The sequence below is a fragment of the Syngnathus floridae genome, chromosome 13, assembly GCF_059516105.1.
Source record: "Syngnathus floridae isolate MCC-2025c chromosome 13, RoL_Sflo_1.0, whole genome shotgun sequence".
Lineage (NCBI taxonomy): Eukaryota > Metazoa > Chordata > Actinopteri > Syngnathiformes > Syngnathidae > Syngnathus > Syngnathus floridae.
The window spans coordinates 10047807-10064354 of NC_142425.1; the positions used below are offsets into that span (position 1 = coordinate 10047807).

General features: G+C 44.3%; 1 protein-coding gene across 1 annotated transcript in view; it reads left to right on the forward strand.

Moving 5' to 3' along the window:
• Nucleotides 1-16548, forward strand: part of ncanb (neurocan b) — a 60417-nt gene that overhangs the window by 20105 nt on the left and 23764 nt on the right. Inside the window, exons 5-11 of the mRNA XM_088393840.1 lie at nucleotides 4961-5046; nucleotides 9377-9606; nucleotides 9678-9846; nucleotides 12108-12282; nucleotides 13482-13609; nucleotides 13707-14000; nucleotides 14547-15236. Coding sequence (XP_088249966.1) covers nucleotides 4971-5046; nucleotides 9377-9606; nucleotides 9678-9846; nucleotides 12108-12282; nucleotides 13482-13609; nucleotides 13707-14000; nucleotides 14547-15236 — 1762 coding nt within the window. The 5' untranslated portion in view covers nucleotides 4961-4970. The remainder of the gene's footprint in view (nucleotides 1-4960; nucleotides 5047-9376; nucleotides 9607-9677; nucleotides 9847-12107; nucleotides 12283-13481; nucleotides 13610-13706; nucleotides 14001-14546; nucleotides 15237-16548) is intronic.

Consider the following 16548-nt stretch of genomic DNA (forward strand, 5'->3'; position numbering starts at 1 on the left):
AAAGATGATTTAACGAGTAAGATAAAATAACCGGAAAGTTCTGGAAAGAGGTAAAAGACACACATCTGGGTTCTGCTAACTGGGCTATTTCCAATTCTAATGTGCAATTTCATCCATGCCATCCATCCATCTCACTCTCCTTCAACCTGTCACTCGATGCTTCTCAACCTCCACCAAGAAATACATGAGGAGATGTCATTACATATCAGAATGGCTCTCATCCCTTCATTCAGGTAGTTGTCTCCTGTATTAATGAGTGCCTTTTTTCCACGGCATTATGAAGATATAGGGAGAAAGAAGGTCGTCGATACGCATTTATTTGCATTGATTTTCTTTCAGCAGTGGCACCCGTCCAATGGCGGAATAGATAACGCAGGAAGTGAGAAGCTGCTTTTTAAAAGTGCGCTGGTGCATGTTAGTTTTTTTTATGCTGGGGCATGTCTGGTTTACTGTGTTTGGCAATTTGGCAGATTGTGTTGCACTTCGCTGGGCATTCCGGCAGTTAAATGGCTTTTTTTCCATAACAGAAAGTATAATTTAGACTAACTAAAAGCTGGTCAAAGTTGTGGCGCGGGCGATTTAGTGCAGTTTTGGTGGATTTGAGAGCAGGCAGACATTCTGAACTCCTCGGACGTGTGTGGAGGATGTCGTTGGATTTCATTCATAAATACGACAGGACTGTATCTTAAAATATTTCGATGAGCAAGACATGACAAAGAAAATCAAAATAAAATCAACAATTAACACAGATAGAAATGGAAAAAACGTTTTACCCGTCCATCATGACAGAAATGAATTAAAAATATGCTTGGTTTGCGCATTCCCAATAGTTAGGAATTACTGTTCCACTTTTTTAGCAACACCTTCCCTTTTGAGTTTTGCCATGAGCACTTTCCACTTTGTCTTTGTCTTAACTTCTCGACTCGCTGACAAAACGCCCAGTTGGAATGTGATATAGCTTCAGACTTCGACTTCCTCCTGAATTCATGTTCTGTGGCTCCCGGTCAAGACATCTGTTATTCTTCTGATCTAGAGAAAACCTGCCAGTTCGACGCTGCGGGTTTATCGACTGCTTCTGGACCTTTCGCCCCTAGGGTGACGTACCCCCCTACCCCTCCCTCCCCTCACGCCGCAGAATTGGATTAGCTTCTCAGTCCATACGACCTGCCGTCAACACGGACGATTTATTACATGTCTCTGGATGCTGTCGACACAGGCAGAATAAAAACTACAGACTGAGAGCGAGGATGGAAAAAAGCTGAAGTAAAATGACATCCATCAAAGACTCACCTCCGCACTCACGACGGAGATGCCATAGCGGCTGTTTTGTTTATGCCTCCCCGCTCCACGTGTGAAACACACCAAGCCTGTCGGAGACATCAAGAATATAGCACGTGTGACATTTTTCCTTCGAGTCTCCACAAAGTTTACCAGTCTCCAATCTGCCACCGAATTTTGTCAAATTGTTGCAAAAAGCTTTCCTCTCATCTTTCACCGCCTCACCTCTCATCAATTCACCACCTTTTTTTCTTTCCGTCTCATGTGGGGTGAACTCGCCTCTCCTAGACACAAAAGCGAGGTAATATGTTTTATAGAAAAGTAATGGCTGATTCTCCTTTAATAGCGGCCGGCTAGCTGGCTCGCCGGGGCCTTGTGTGAATGAATAAAAGAGACCCGTGTGGCATGCAACTGTAAGTAATAGCTTTCTCTATACTTCCGCACAGCTTTTTCAACTTACTCGGGAGGCTCGGCGGAGCGGCTTTTGTCCGAAGCGGCCCTCTCGCCGTCATTCATCGCGTCCTTTTCGGTTTCGCAGCTCATTGCAACCCGCAGCGGCGTTTCGCTTCTATTCAAAATCCCGTAAATATCATCTCGGAAAGCGATGCAGCGCTGATGCAAAACGTCAACAAAAGACACACTGCACAATATTCTGTATGTTCTCTTCTTAAATGTCAAGCTTCATTATGGCAAAACGTGAATCCGATGTTTTTCTTCAAATTGGAAACCCGACCGTGATTTCCCGTCCGAGCACACACGCATGCGACAAGTGCAGCTTTTGGGAGTTGGCACGTGACTGGATCTGAAATTGGCTTTGCTCGCCGTGTCGTAAACAACTCGTTCTCGCACCTCTTAATGATTTTGACCCCCCTGTGAATCTTTTGACATTTTCACACGAAAGATATCACGGCAGCAACCGAATCATAAAATAATAATGGCCGCCTTGCTTGTGCTGAATGCTTAGTCCTGGAAATGACCTTGTGCTAGTCAAACAAAGGCTTTGTCCTTCGGGAGGTCGTCGTGTAAAGTTTGAAATCCATTTCAAATTTTTATTTCCTTCACAATACTCGACTCGCGATACCGTGGACTTTCCGAAAAATGTTTACGCACTCTTAGGAATAGCGCAGGCAACTCCAATGGAGGCGTGAAAACATTAGCACTTATAGCAATACTTGTAAGGTACAAATAAAATGTTATTTTGTTTTAAACAGGCTTGTAGCTCAAGGGCCTCAAAAAGTAATATAGTGAGAGAATAACAAAACAAAATGCTCTTATCTGGAACCCACACAGATAAGAGGCAGTTATTTTTTTATATATATATATATTTTTTTTGAAGCGAACAAGTCCTATCTGGGAGCCACAATAGTTTTGATTATCCTCTGGGGCTTTTAAGTAATCATTAAGTGGCAGTGGAGTGCAGTTTCATTTGTTGCAGCTCATTTGTTCCGAAGGGATTCGAGGGGTTTTGCGGCGAGGTGGCAAAAAAAAACATATCATCAACTCATTGAGCGAGCGTAATCCAAACAACAACAATCCAAAGTACGGGTCGGGAAAATGGCTCTGCCAAACAAACTTTAAGGGTAATTACATCGTTAGCTTTGCTAACCATCGGCGGAACACTTTACCCTGCTGCCGGATTCTTCTCTTATCGAGCTTTTCGATTTTAGACACTTGAAGTGGCAATTTGTAGTCATTTAATCGTAAAACGGGAGGTTAATATTTCGGTTGGTCTTTTGTTGACATGGCGACTGACTCTCAAATATTGGTCAAGGTAATTTGCGTCCTCACATGAACCTGTAAGACGACCCACACGGCTGTCACTGACACAGGCTATCGCTGTCCAGCATGGCCGCCGTCCCACGCATCATAATCCTCTCTCGCCTCGAGCCCACCCCGTCTCCCCGAGAGAGCCCACATTCATTATTTACTCTCACAGCCCTCTCGGCCGTCCAAGCCTGACTTCATTTCACCTCATTTGGTCGCCGTCCTGCGAATGCCGCGACACGTATATCATCTCGGGTTGCCGGAGTGTGTGTTTGGTATTTCTGAATCGACGCCATTTTATTTCGTCAAGTGCTTGCACATTTTTTTAAATCGACTCGATCCAGATGATTTTCTGCTACCATTACAATTGAGGAAATTCAGCACTCCGTTGTCGTTGATAAATAATCATTTCTGCAGCAATTAGTCGAAAGTGGATAATTTGCCATGGGAAATGATCCAATTTCGCTTAAGTGGTTGTGAATCACTGGCCTATAACTGACAGCTTAATTGGCAAGCGGTATGAGAATATCCTCCACTTCTGTCATGTCTTTGCCTTTAACTGTGGTCCTCACCACTCAAGTCTTGCGTATAGACGTCCACATTATTTTGGGGGCCGTTAAGCATATTTTTATACTCCATATTAAATCATCCAAGTATTTCAGTGCACCAAGCCACCGTGTGTCTTAGATCTGAATTTGACAGTTGCATAACTTCTCAGAGCCTTCACCACAGCCTGCTCCTGGCAGCCTGCCAAATAAATAGCTGCTGCATGTAGTGTTATTGTATAATCTGACAGTATATACGTACCCAGGTTGCTCCGCAGCATCTCGGGTTTGCCTCCCTCACCCTTATCTGCTGTGTAAACCAGGTTTGGTTAACAAATGCGGTTTTTATCTTGTTCGTTTTGAGGGGACGGTATGGACACCAAATCAAATGAAGTCGTCAGACCTTCCAATGTTACTCAGCAAATACGCGTTCCTCTGGAGATTACCTTGCATAGTTCGACAGCAGGCAACAACACGGTAAAAATTCCAATGCGTCCTGCTGTGCATAGCGAAAATGCCTCCAGTAAAAAGGTTTGTAATTGCGTTCACGCATGAAATATTTTTCACATTTTTAAAATGTTGTGATAATAATATGAATTTATTGAAGTTCCAACGTACGGCAGTTTTCTATTCATTATAAAAACAAATTGAAGTTATCAAGAATTTGACTCAAAGTCTCAAAGTTATTTTTATTAAAGTCAGCTGAACTTGGAATTTCTTAAGATTTCAGACCCAACACTTTTTTGAATAAATCCCCCCAAACTTGTCAACTTTCTATTTCACATTTAAAAACAAAGAATGGGGCACTTCTAATCTCAATACATATTTATTTATGTCATCCTCTCATAACTATTCATCATTCAAACAGCAGCCCACAAAATAAGTTTGTTTTCTAAAACGTTTCCAACTAATCCTCTTACGACAATCTCTGTTGTCTTTTTTGCTACTAATAACTTAAACTTTCACGTCACCAATTCTAACACATTCTTCCACAAATAACGGCATCAAAGTCGGTTTTAATCCACCCACTGGTCCCGATTAAGAATACACGGGAAAAGACAAAAGCAAAACGAGGCTTTAAAAGTCATTAAGAGTCGGCTGCCACTATCCAAATGGGAGCTACTTGTCCTCTCAAGTATAAAGATAATGGCCTCGAGTCCAAATGACACTTGAGAGAGATGAAACATGACAGTAGCAGCCAGTTGAGTCTGTTCTCACTGCCCCTCCCTTTTTTTTTTTTTTTTTTTTTAAAGCCTTCTCATAATAATAATAACCAATGGAGCCTTGAAAAGGGCTTCGGAGTCTTAAATCATAATGACGAATGATGTGACAGCTGTCAATCCAAAAATGGCTTTTCAAAATCTTTTTTTCAGGTTTGGCGGGATGCGTGACACGATGCCTTGGTGTGGACCGCAGAACCTGCTGGCCCTCCTGCTGCTCCTTCACGCCGTCAGCCGGGGTGAGTCCGAACCCAACCCTGACAATCAGCTTCAGTCCGGGTCTTTTTGTTGGTCAGTCGGTTGTTTATGAGTCCGTCACGGAAGAAGGAATTAGCCGCCTTAAATGAAAGGGCAAAGGAACATCAGTCACAGCCATCGACAGAGCCGTCAGTCGTAATCGCTCGGTCGCCGTCATCGGATTTGCAATTAGCGTCACGGAAACAACTCTAGTTAATCTCGACGTTTCCGTCTTATGGTCCATTTTGCTCCGATAATAAAAAGCCATCGCGGCTCTCTCGCCACCCAGACGCGAGTTTAGACGGCTTAGCGCTTCAAAGAGAGAACCATCCATTTTTTTAATCTTTGATTCTTTTTTTTTTAATTTCCAATCATAATCCGCTCATTTTGACAGCTACTCATAGATTTTTTTTTTTTGCACTCTTGATAAAGTTAAGACAGGGAGATGCCATGCTTATCGTCGCTGTCGGATCATTTTTGCTGCCTGTCAGCTTATTTGTCTGCTTGCAAGTTTTCTACATTTATTATTCACTCCTGGATTACCAAACTTTTTTTCACATCAGTCCCCAAACTTGAAATGTACAAACTGGCAAACATTTAGTGTCACCAATTTGTCATCCAGTGATAATTCAAATCATGCAAAAAAATATTTTTTAATGCTGCAATTAAAGATTATTTTGATTATTCTGTTGATTAATCAATTAATACTTTTTATGTTTATATTTCTAAGTATTTTTTTATGTGTGATCATTTTCCATTGACATGAATTAATTATGAACCGGTGAAAGCTATGATCTGTTAGATGTCAGAAAATAACCAAAAATAATCATCATTATTTACCAAAATAAAAGCACATCTTTATTTTGTTGTAACACAAAAATGAATGGTGAGAAGCTGAAATTTTAAATATTTAAACAATTTTGAACTAATATCAATCAAACATTTATCCTAAATAATTATCAATTAATTAGTAGTTGATTAATTAAATAATCATCGTAAAAGTCCTTCTTGAGATGAATATAAACGCTATCCTGTAAATCCATTCACTCGACTTGCACTACTACCTGCTTTGGGCATGTCTCGTACTCCTCCGTGTTCTGCGTCGCTTCCAACTCGTTTGGTTCCTCCCTCGTATTGTTTGTTTTTGGTGGAAGTGAGAAAAAGCGACAGACTTGCTGGCACCGCCATTCGAGACTCAGCGTCCCGGGCAGAAGGGTGATGAGAACACAACTCTTGGAAAGCCTGCGGTTACATCTGCCAGGTGGTTCGCTTTATGCCACCGCACACAAACAGAAGAGCGCCAAGTCAAGCCGTTCATTTTTTTTTTTTTTTCGTCTGAGGAACCAAATTGCTCGTACTAGAATATGTCAGAAAACTTACCGGATCATTTCTTCAATAGAATTGCTGTTTGGAGAAAATGTGACTTCCCAGACTTGCAAAGAGGTTGCGTGGGCATGTTTGGAATGTTTCTGCATGTTTGTGATTGTGAAGTGTCGCACTAGATTTGAACTTTATCGTCTCGGTGGCAGCGAACCTCCCTTTGAGTCGCTACGACGTAGCCACACTGGAGAGAGCTGCAGACAGACCTTTTAATCACTCGGTGGCTGCGACTTAAAAAGCTCCTAAAGATCTGTGCTACTCAGCAGGTTGTGAGAGGTGAACTCCAAAGCTTTTTTTTTTTTTTTTTTTGACTTGACACTGTGTCAGCATGACTGAACTCCAACCTTGAGTGACGTCCACCCGGCAGAGCGCGTCGATGCGGATTCACACGAGGTCACCGGTTAGCGTGCTCGGCGTCTTCGTTAAACGCGGGCATGCGGCAAAAAGCATCTGCACTGCAGCGCTGATCAAACGTCTCTTCTCATTCAACATGCATTAAATCGAGAGCTGCCTCAGATCTCGTCTTTTGAAAAGGCCACCCTCCTTATATGCCATGCACATATGTGAGTGTGTGATAGATAGGCTTGTGTTTCTTCTTCGTAAATTCCTACGTGGTTTCCGAAATCCCGTAATTGGAATCCGACTCTGATCCAATACAATTTTCCACAACATCCTCTATAATTAACATATGAATACAAGTCAGTCTATTATTTCAGGTGATTATAGATATGATGCGTTCGAGCACCTAATAAATTACAACCCGATTAATAATATATGTCATCAGAGTTTGTTTGCATCGATTGCCTGTCATTTCCCGACTTGCATCAATAGCAGCGAGGCAGCGTTGTATTTGCACAATTAACAAGATGAAAATTTTTTGGGCTAGAGTTGACTGATGTGGGGTGAAAATAGCAAAACTAGTCTTGCACACTGGCGGCTGTTAAAATGCCATTTGGACTCACCTTGCGCGAGACGCGGAAAGGCTCCCACGCGTCGCTTGATAATTCCAAAGACCTCGAACGGCGAGACAGATGGGTGACGACACGCAGAAACATGCGGCACAGCTAAAAGCCGAGTCGCACTCCCGTTAACATTTAAAATGTCTCTCAAGACATTAAATCGTGATAACTTTTCTATCTGAATGCTGATTTCGAACACAAGCAATAAGCGCCCTCGCTAGTTTATGTTAATCACCTCTGCGGAAGAGCAATGCGTTTTTATTTTTTTTGGTGTGTTTGTTTTCTCCTCACCCACCCACCATCTAATTTCCTGATTTCTGGAGGGAATTTGCAAATTAATTTCATTGGATTTTCACTGCGCAGCTCACAGCTTGCCAGGCGAGAGATAAAACACCCGCATGGCGTGCACAAGTGAGTGACATTGTAAAGTTTGTTTGACTCGCCACAAAGTTGGGAGGAGAAGGTGAAAGAATCCGGCAGATAGATTAAAGAGTATTGACGGAGCCCAGCTGGAAAAAGAATACACCTGTCTTTCTTCGCCCCCGAAAATCTCCGTCTTCCAGGACGGCTCTTTATTGTGTGTTTGTCGATGGTTGTGTTTAAGATGACGGGGGGGCACGAGTGTTAGCATGGAGTAAACAAAGATCATCCTCTAGGGGCTCCGAGCAAATAGAGAGACAGAAGCCAGGGTTTTAAGTTTGCCACAAAGTCCACAAGTCATAAGAGCAATTCTTAGATTTGTTTTCACATCCTTTCAGTGGTTTTCATTATCGTTGGTAGCGAGGTTATCATTTTTACTTATCAGATATGCGTGATTAAAATGTGATTTTAATTCAAATTTTAATTTAACTCGTGTCAATCATGCGCAACCAATGTGTCAAATTAAATGACTTTTTTGGCGGGGGAATTTCCCCTGTGTTTTACGGTGTCCCCCAGGGATCCATTCAAGGTCCACTGTTTTTTTCATCTTTACTTGCTCTCCTTGGCAACAGCATTGAAATATTCTCCATACAAAGTATTCATGACTGAAATCAATACAATCCAATAGTTTAAAAATAAATTAATGAGTGTATGATTTCCTTTTCTTGCTTCCACTGAACTTCAAAGTTCACCCGTGTCGTGAAAGAACAAGGAGTCATTGTCAACACAAATCCTCTTCACAAATGGATGTTGGTTTGAAAAGTGGAAGTCAGGAAATGGAAACCAGCGCCCGTCTTTATGCTCTCCATGTTTGCAAGACGCATCTAATCGCTCTGAGAGTTCAGCCAACTCAATTTCTCCTCCCACGGTGCAACCTTTTCTCCTGTTCTTTACCCTATTGATGTCTTTTATTCTATCCCATCCCTTTTTTTTCCTTCAGTCATTAGTCAGTGCTTTAGATAAGCTCTCATGTTGCTTTGTACACCCCACCTCCTTACACGGCGAAGGACGTTTCGAATAAAAGAGCCGGCGACGCAATGCAGGCATTTGGCAGCATTATATAACCATTTCTGCTGATTAAATTCATATTTTAAAAATGAAATACATGGATTAACATTGAATTCAAATAAATGTTGATGTTTACCACACAATAGCAATAATAATTGAAATGTAATAATAAGTCAACATTTTACTCAATTGAAAAAACTGAATAAAATGATCACTGAAATCAACTGAATTTATTTAAAGCGTATTCTACAAAATGTCTCCACGAGGTTCATAATTTAGCAGATCAACTCCTTTTTATTTTGTTGCTTTGCTTCCTTTGTGAAGGTCCCTCGTCCCATCTGGTAAAATGGACTTTCACATGCAAAGCACTTAAGCTTTAATACCTTCAAGGTACTTAAATCTTTATCCGCTTTGACACCAGGGCTCCCGTTAACATCCACCACTGTGAACTCTACTCCCTGCTTAATTGACCCTTTCTTCACGATGATGGCCAAATTCACTGGCCCATATTTATTCAGCAAACACGACTCTCACCGTTTTTAAGTCCACGGTATGTCATCTTCAGGCTTAAGCGACGCAGATCCTGTGGTGAGCATGCATAAGGTGACCCATCAGGTCATCAGCGAGGAGCTTTCCAAGACGGTGCTACTCCCCTGTCTCTTCACCTTGCGCCCCGGGGCCGCTCCATCCCACGAGCCGCCCCGCCTCAAGTGGACCAAAGTTTGGGGCCAGCGAGGCTCGGACGGCTCGCTGAAGGAGCAGTCGGTCCTGGTGGCCAAAGACAATGTCATCAAGGTATTTTTCACACACAAGAACCAATGAGGTTCTTGATATTTGACTCATCCGTCTTCTTTTTCATCTGTCAGGTTAAGAAGGCTTTCCAGGGTCGGGTTTCCCTGCCCGGTTACAGCGGCAACCGATACAACGCAAGTCTGGCTCTGACGGGCTTGCGGTCCAGCGACTCGGGCCTGTACCGCTGCGAGGTTGTGGTGGGCATAAACGACGAGCGAGACACCGTCCCGCTGGAGGTTACAGGTCAGTGCCATGTAAAAAATGAAGTGGAATCTCAGAATTCTGCTCAGTACTTGTCATTATGCTCATGGGCGGAGCCTGTTGCTAGGCAGACTTCATGGACGTAAAACATTACGAGAAAAGTTGATTTACTATAAAACCAGATTTTTGAGTTTCATCATAAATATCACACTTAATGGGGATGGTATTAAAACACAGCCCAGCGCACTGGCTTGTTTTTATGATCTTCTATCGTGTTTTATGTCGTTACGATATGATGAGCGGTGACGTCCGCGGTAATTACACCATTTAACCGTCATTCAAGTGCGCCTCTTTTCGGCCTCCACTAATTATTATTGCAATTTAACACTTCGCTCTTTGGTTGTGCGCGGCCGGCCCTTTTGCACTCGCGGTCGGCCACTATGAATAATAACGAGGTGTCGCGCTAATGCGGCTATTACGCTCAGGCTTGTTTACGGTCCGCCTAACACGACAATGAGGGAAATAAAGGTGAGGGAGCTCGAACCCGTTAAAAATTATTCTCTCGAGCCGTGCATGAAATGAAAGCGAAAGGCGACAGGTGTTAAAAAAAAAAAAAATCAGAAAGATCTCATCATGGCATCTTAACATTGGCTGCTATGTACGTTGCTAAGGAAAAACCAATGTTCCATTTTTTTTACGTCCAACAGTTGATTAGCGAGCTTCGAGCGCTACCGATTCACACAGAAGCCAATTAGATCGCTAGCGAAGAGTTGCCGTCCCCACGGTTCGCTCTTAATTGGCCGTCAAGCTAGGCTTCGTCACGCAAATGCTTGTTTTCGAATGTAACCATTAGCAGTTATTGATACCGCTTGGCTGTATCAATGCCATATTTCCTCACGCTCCTCCTCGGATTTTGCCGCTTTAATTTCCCACACGACGCCTCACTCGCTCTTACCCTGCTTAGCTTTTCAGCGCACGTATTTTCGAGTCAATTGTATGTCTCTTAGACATGACGCTATTGATTGTTCGAGTCCCTCGTGGTGATGCGGGGGATCTGGTTCAACCGGAGAACAGGCAGCCTCGGCTGAAATTGCGTTCTAATTGACAAGAGCATTGTTTTCCAACCTTTATTGAACCAAGAAATGTATTTTGTATTCTCGCGGTACCCCACTGAACCAAAATGTCACAATACGGGGGATATACGGAAATAATCCTGATCTTGTCTCAATTTACCCACAAATGTACTCGGTTAGTTTCATCGTACCTGAAAACTGAAATTGCACAGGCCTTCGAAGATTTGATTTTAATGCTCAAATAGAGATGATGTTGCTTTGGAGGACATTTCATACAGGCTTGTAGATCAGATCCACAGATTCCACCGCGCCGAGGAAATACTTAAAAATACAATTGTGTTGCCGAGGACATAGGTTACATACCCGATGAGAGCTGCAGGAATATATTTTTTACTCCGGAGAACCAAAAGGTCTTCATAGTGTGTATTCATAGAGTTCCACCACGGAATGGCCTCTCGGAAAAATACGATGATGTGTGCGAACACACTTTTGCTCGCTCAAGCACACAGTTGGATTTGGACAGCCTCGATATTTCTGCAAAAGCACGGCCCTTTAGGAATTCCAATGCCGATAGCCCGGAGTGCTAATGGCCTCGCAGCGACCCGACTCTCCATTTCACACGGATCCTTGTCATCTTGCTGATAAAATCACCGGACACCCGTTTCGTGTCGATCATCACGGGAACGGAGCTGCGAGCGAATATGGGAGGTGATGGAAAGCTATTTCGATCTAATTTAAATGGAAAATCCGCTTGGTGACTTTTCACAGTTGTGGGAATTGCACCTTACTGTGTTCCTAATTGCAATGAGCGACCACCATCTGCATTTAAGATTGATCAAGCAAGGTCGCAAGCGGGTAGACTCGGTTTGGAAGCAAACGCGCGACCTGAAGAGCATTTTGGCTAATAAGCGAGCTGGATAACAACCCTCAAATGGACGCTGGTGATGTGGCTAACGAGCTCAAATCTGGCCAGGTGTCAAAGTGGGAAAGTCGGAGAGCGGTCAGCAATGATGACACGCACGGAACGTAGCGTCAGAATAATAAATCTAGTCAATCCCCAGACTTAAACTCTAACGAGCATATGCCAATTGAAAAGAAAAGTGAGTGGAGCCATGCAGCAAGGTGACATTTGTTTTTTTTTTTTCCAAGTGGCTGTCTGATGCAAATATTCTCCAGCGGTTGCACAGACGGACGTACGTGCTCACGTTTGAACGTCTCTCTCCGCCCCAGGCGTGCTCTTTCATTACCGCGCTCCCCCCGACCGTTACGCCCTGTCCTTCGCCGACGCCAAGAGGGTGTGCGCCGAGAACTCCGCCGCCATCGCCACGCCGGCTCAGCTGCAGGCGGCCTTTGCCGACGGCTACGAGAACTGCGACGCCGGGTGGCTGTCGGACCAGACCGTGCGGTGAGGCTCGTTTTTTTTTTTTTCCTCATCCGACTCACAGCCGATGTGCAAATAATCGAACGAGAGATGCAGATAAAGGCTTAGCTCCTCGTTAGAGAACCGCAAGTCGTAAAGTCGACGCTATATAATGATCATGACAACGGCAACAAATCTAATGGCGGCCATCGACTTTATATTTTGCGAGTACGAACGTCAGCGCTCCCTGATTGCCGCTAACACCGTCAGTCGTTCCAGCCCGTCGGCATTAGTGCCTCATATTTACATTTTAATTACACTTTACTGCCGTCGTCAAGGAGACCGACTTGACTGTTGTCTCGCTGGCAGGTTGTTGTTTTTTTTTTCCCCCCTCTTCCGCCGGTTTCCGTCATACTCCTCACGATCCCACTGGGGACACGGCTAATTGGTCGGCGTTGAGAAGGCTCAAAGTGAACATCAACCAAGTCGCCAATTAATAGCGAAGCTGCCATTGATTTATCGGCTGGAGGGGGCTGGGAGGAGAGACCACTCCCTTGCAAAGAGACTCTGAGAAAGCCTGTAGTGTGTGTTTGTGTGTTTGCTTCATCTAATGTCTTTGTGGAGCCCAAACAAAATCTTTTAATCATCCCCGTGTGAAAGAACAGCTAAAGCTGGCGCCGAAATACGGATCACCAAAACGCCGGAGGAATAGCAAATGCTTTTAACCTCTCAATGACTTCCCACCTTGGGCTCCCTTGAGCGTGAAGTGTGTTTAGAAACAATCGCCAACCGAGATGGATGTTCAGTATAATTATTCAACACTAAAGGGAACGACTTGTTGTTTCCTAATTGCCTCCAGCGTGTTGTGACATGTTATGAATGGTGCACTTGCGCTTTATTACACCACTGGGGGATGTCTTTTTTTTTTTTTTCACGGGAAATTTTCATTTTCTTTCTCAGGCTAATTTTGAAATAATATATGATTCAAGCTGAGGAGATAATGAAAGTCATTTATCTTGGAAAGAGTCTTCACATTGGAACCTTAATAAAGTGGGATTATAAAGCCGCCATCCATCCACCGCAAAATCAAAATTTGAAACTGAAAAGCAAGTGGCCAAAATTAATCATTAATCTCATTTGAAAATATTTAATTTTACTCACTTTATCGCTTTACTCACTGTTCAAAAGCAAATCTTTTCCGAAATCACTCTTTTGGGTCCACCTTCTCTTGCTGCGCTCCGCAGGTATCCCATCCAGTCACCTCGGCCCGGTTGCTATGGCGATCGTGACGACTCACCCGGCATCCGTAACTATGGCAATAGGTTCCCGGACGAGCTATTTGATGTCTACTGTTTTGCCAAGCGGCTACAAGGTAAACGCCCGGTGGCCTCGACCAGGATTGAATAAGATGTGGGGATTATTTTGACTGGTGCACTGTGGTGGTGACATCATCATTTTCTCCCTCCCAGGTGAAGTCTTTCACTCCACAGTGGAGGAGAAACTGAATCTGGCCACAGCTTCTGCCCACTGCCAATCTCTGGGGGCCCAGCTGGCCACCGTGGGCCAGCTGTATCTAGCCTGGCAAGCCGGCCTGGACCAGTGCGACCCGGGCTGGCTGGCCGACGGCAGCGTGCGCTACCCCATCAACGTCCCGCGGAGGAACTGCGGCGGGGACGAGCCCGGCGTGCGAACGGTCTACAGCAATCCCAATCGCACCGGATTCCCCGACACCACAGCCATGTTTGACGCTTACTGCTACCGAGGTACTGTGTGTGTGTTTGGGGGGGGCGAGCAAATTTCCATACAAATGCACATTCAATCCTATGAGAGTATTTTTAATTCCACAACCAAGTAAGAATGATTGACATTTTCTATCCCAAGGCGTCACGTCATAAAGCTTGTGAATAGCAATTCATTTCAAGTTAACAAAACAACAACAGCAGCTTGGGAACGGAGCAGCGGTCCATTTGTCACCGCGCAAGCTCGTAGATCATCATCTTCACAACGTGAAGGATTGAAACAAATTATGTTCTCCACAAAGCTGAGAGGAGATGAAAATGTCAATATCGGCCGTCCCTTTTTACCGGCACGGGGCAAGCTACACCGCTGACTCCCTTGTCGGAGCTTAACAACACTATGTATGCAAAACAGTTCGTGACAAGAAAGAATTAAAATGGAGACAAGGAATGAAGTCAGAGAAAAACAAACCCCAAAAATTTTTTAACCAATTTAACTGATTGTTGTTCCTATTTTTAGTTTGATTTGTGTCAAAATGTCCTCTTGTCTTGTTTTTTTATTTATTTTTTTAGCCCACAAGCCTGCAGATGTGCAAGCCCCCGAGGCCCTGGCTTTACCCCACGCCGCCATCCCGGCTGCTCAGGCCGACTCCCCGCTCATCCACACCCGCCCGGGCGACCCATTTCCCAAAACCCACACCACAGACCTGAAGGAATCGGCCACCAACAGTTCCTCCGATATCTCCGACGAGCACGTGGTCATCCACTTGAGCCCCGAGCGGGGTCGGGATACCCGACAAGATGTCGCCCCGACCGGCCGAGCCCAACGAGAAGAACCTGCCGACTCCAAAAGCAGCGTGGAGAACCACGGAGGTTCCGCCCAAGAGGAAGAAGATCCTTCTTCTGACACTTTCCCATCAGTGGCCTCTACCACCTCCCAGCCTCACAGCGGGAAAAGCATACTGGCAGACTTTGTCAACACGCTCATGAAGCCTTTCGAGTACTGGGCTGGAACTGGGACTGGGGAAACCTCCAACAGGAACCAGACTCTCAGTGACAACAAGGGCAACAACGCCATCGCGGAGCACGGGAGTAACCCTTACCCTTCCGGGCTAGTCCATGCCAGCGGATTACTGAGTGCTGACGACAGTCTGTCCGAGCAGGAGAAAGAAGAGATGCCGCTCTTTCCAATACTGCCCGCAGCCCAAAACGAAAGAAAAATCGAGTCGGCCACGCAGCGGGAGAGCAAAAAACCTGATAATGGTAAGATTTATTTGCGTCTTTGATTTGGGTGTTCATAAAAACCAAGTCGTAATAAAACAGATTGCGTCGAACCCCGCATCGGTTTCCCGCGTGTTGGTCAAAGAAACACACACCTCCTTCACACCCCTGCCTGGGACCACCAAATTGATGGGACAGAAGAGCTGTCAGGCAGCGTAGATGCTCCTGACATGATTCACGCAGCCTTGCAATAACTTCTCCTCCTACCCTTTTTTTTTTTCTCTATATATTAAATGTCATACCTGCAGTCGCGGCGGTGTTGGTGGCACTTCTCTCTTTCTCGTCACCCTCCCCTGGCAGCTTGATATTACCTCTCCCCGATTCCCGAGGGATTCTCAGGCCAGTGATGATGAGTCGCTGGGGGTTTTGCGTCTTAGCATTTATGATTTGTGTTTACACTATGTCTCACGGTCTCGTCGGATGAATGACAGGGGGCATTGCTGCATAATTAATCTCGATTTTTATTTTCTTATGCATCACTGGGCTTATTGAAAAATATTAGCGGCAATTAGGTTTGCCTGCCTCCTATGGAAATGATTCCGCCGCTTGCGGACCTTGCGTAAGCATCAGGGCAATAGCTTTTAAATAATACATTTTTTTCCCTTTTCAATATTTCATGCGTAGGATTTTTGTGTATGTTCTCCCCTCTGGTGGTAATGTGTTCTATCGATGTTTACACACTCGATAAGCCATGACGTCGGGGTTGGACTAAGCGGGGTCCTCTCCATAACACCGCTGGCCTAAATAAACAAAAAGCAGCTATGAGTCACAAATGATGACAGGATGAATTATTGATGACGGAGACGGTGTCTGCTTTTAGCGCAGTTAAGCTAACGCCGACCACTTGGGCTAGATAAACAAGAGCCGGGTTATTTCGATTAGCGCGAGAAGTGTGAAATGACTGAAAATATCCTCCACTGTCCCTTTTTTTATTTTATTTTTTTACTTTTTTTTTCGGGTACAAACGCCTCAATCAATACCGACGTCGGAACGTACAGTAAAATGTCTCCAGCGGTTGCCCGCCTCGGTGCTTGTGAATTAGGATAAAATATACGAGAAAAATTTCTTCTCGGTTGCACACTAATATTTTTTTACTGCTCTCTCGCGCAGACACATTTTTAAAGACTGCAGAGAGCTCTAGAGAGACAACTCCGTATATTACAAGCTCTTTTATTACTGAGAGAAACCTGAGCCTGCTTGCATCTCTCATCATTAGAGCTCAATGGACTTTAAAAACTTTGTTTTTGAGACTCAATTTGCACATATTTGTAAAGACCAAATAAATAGGAAAATC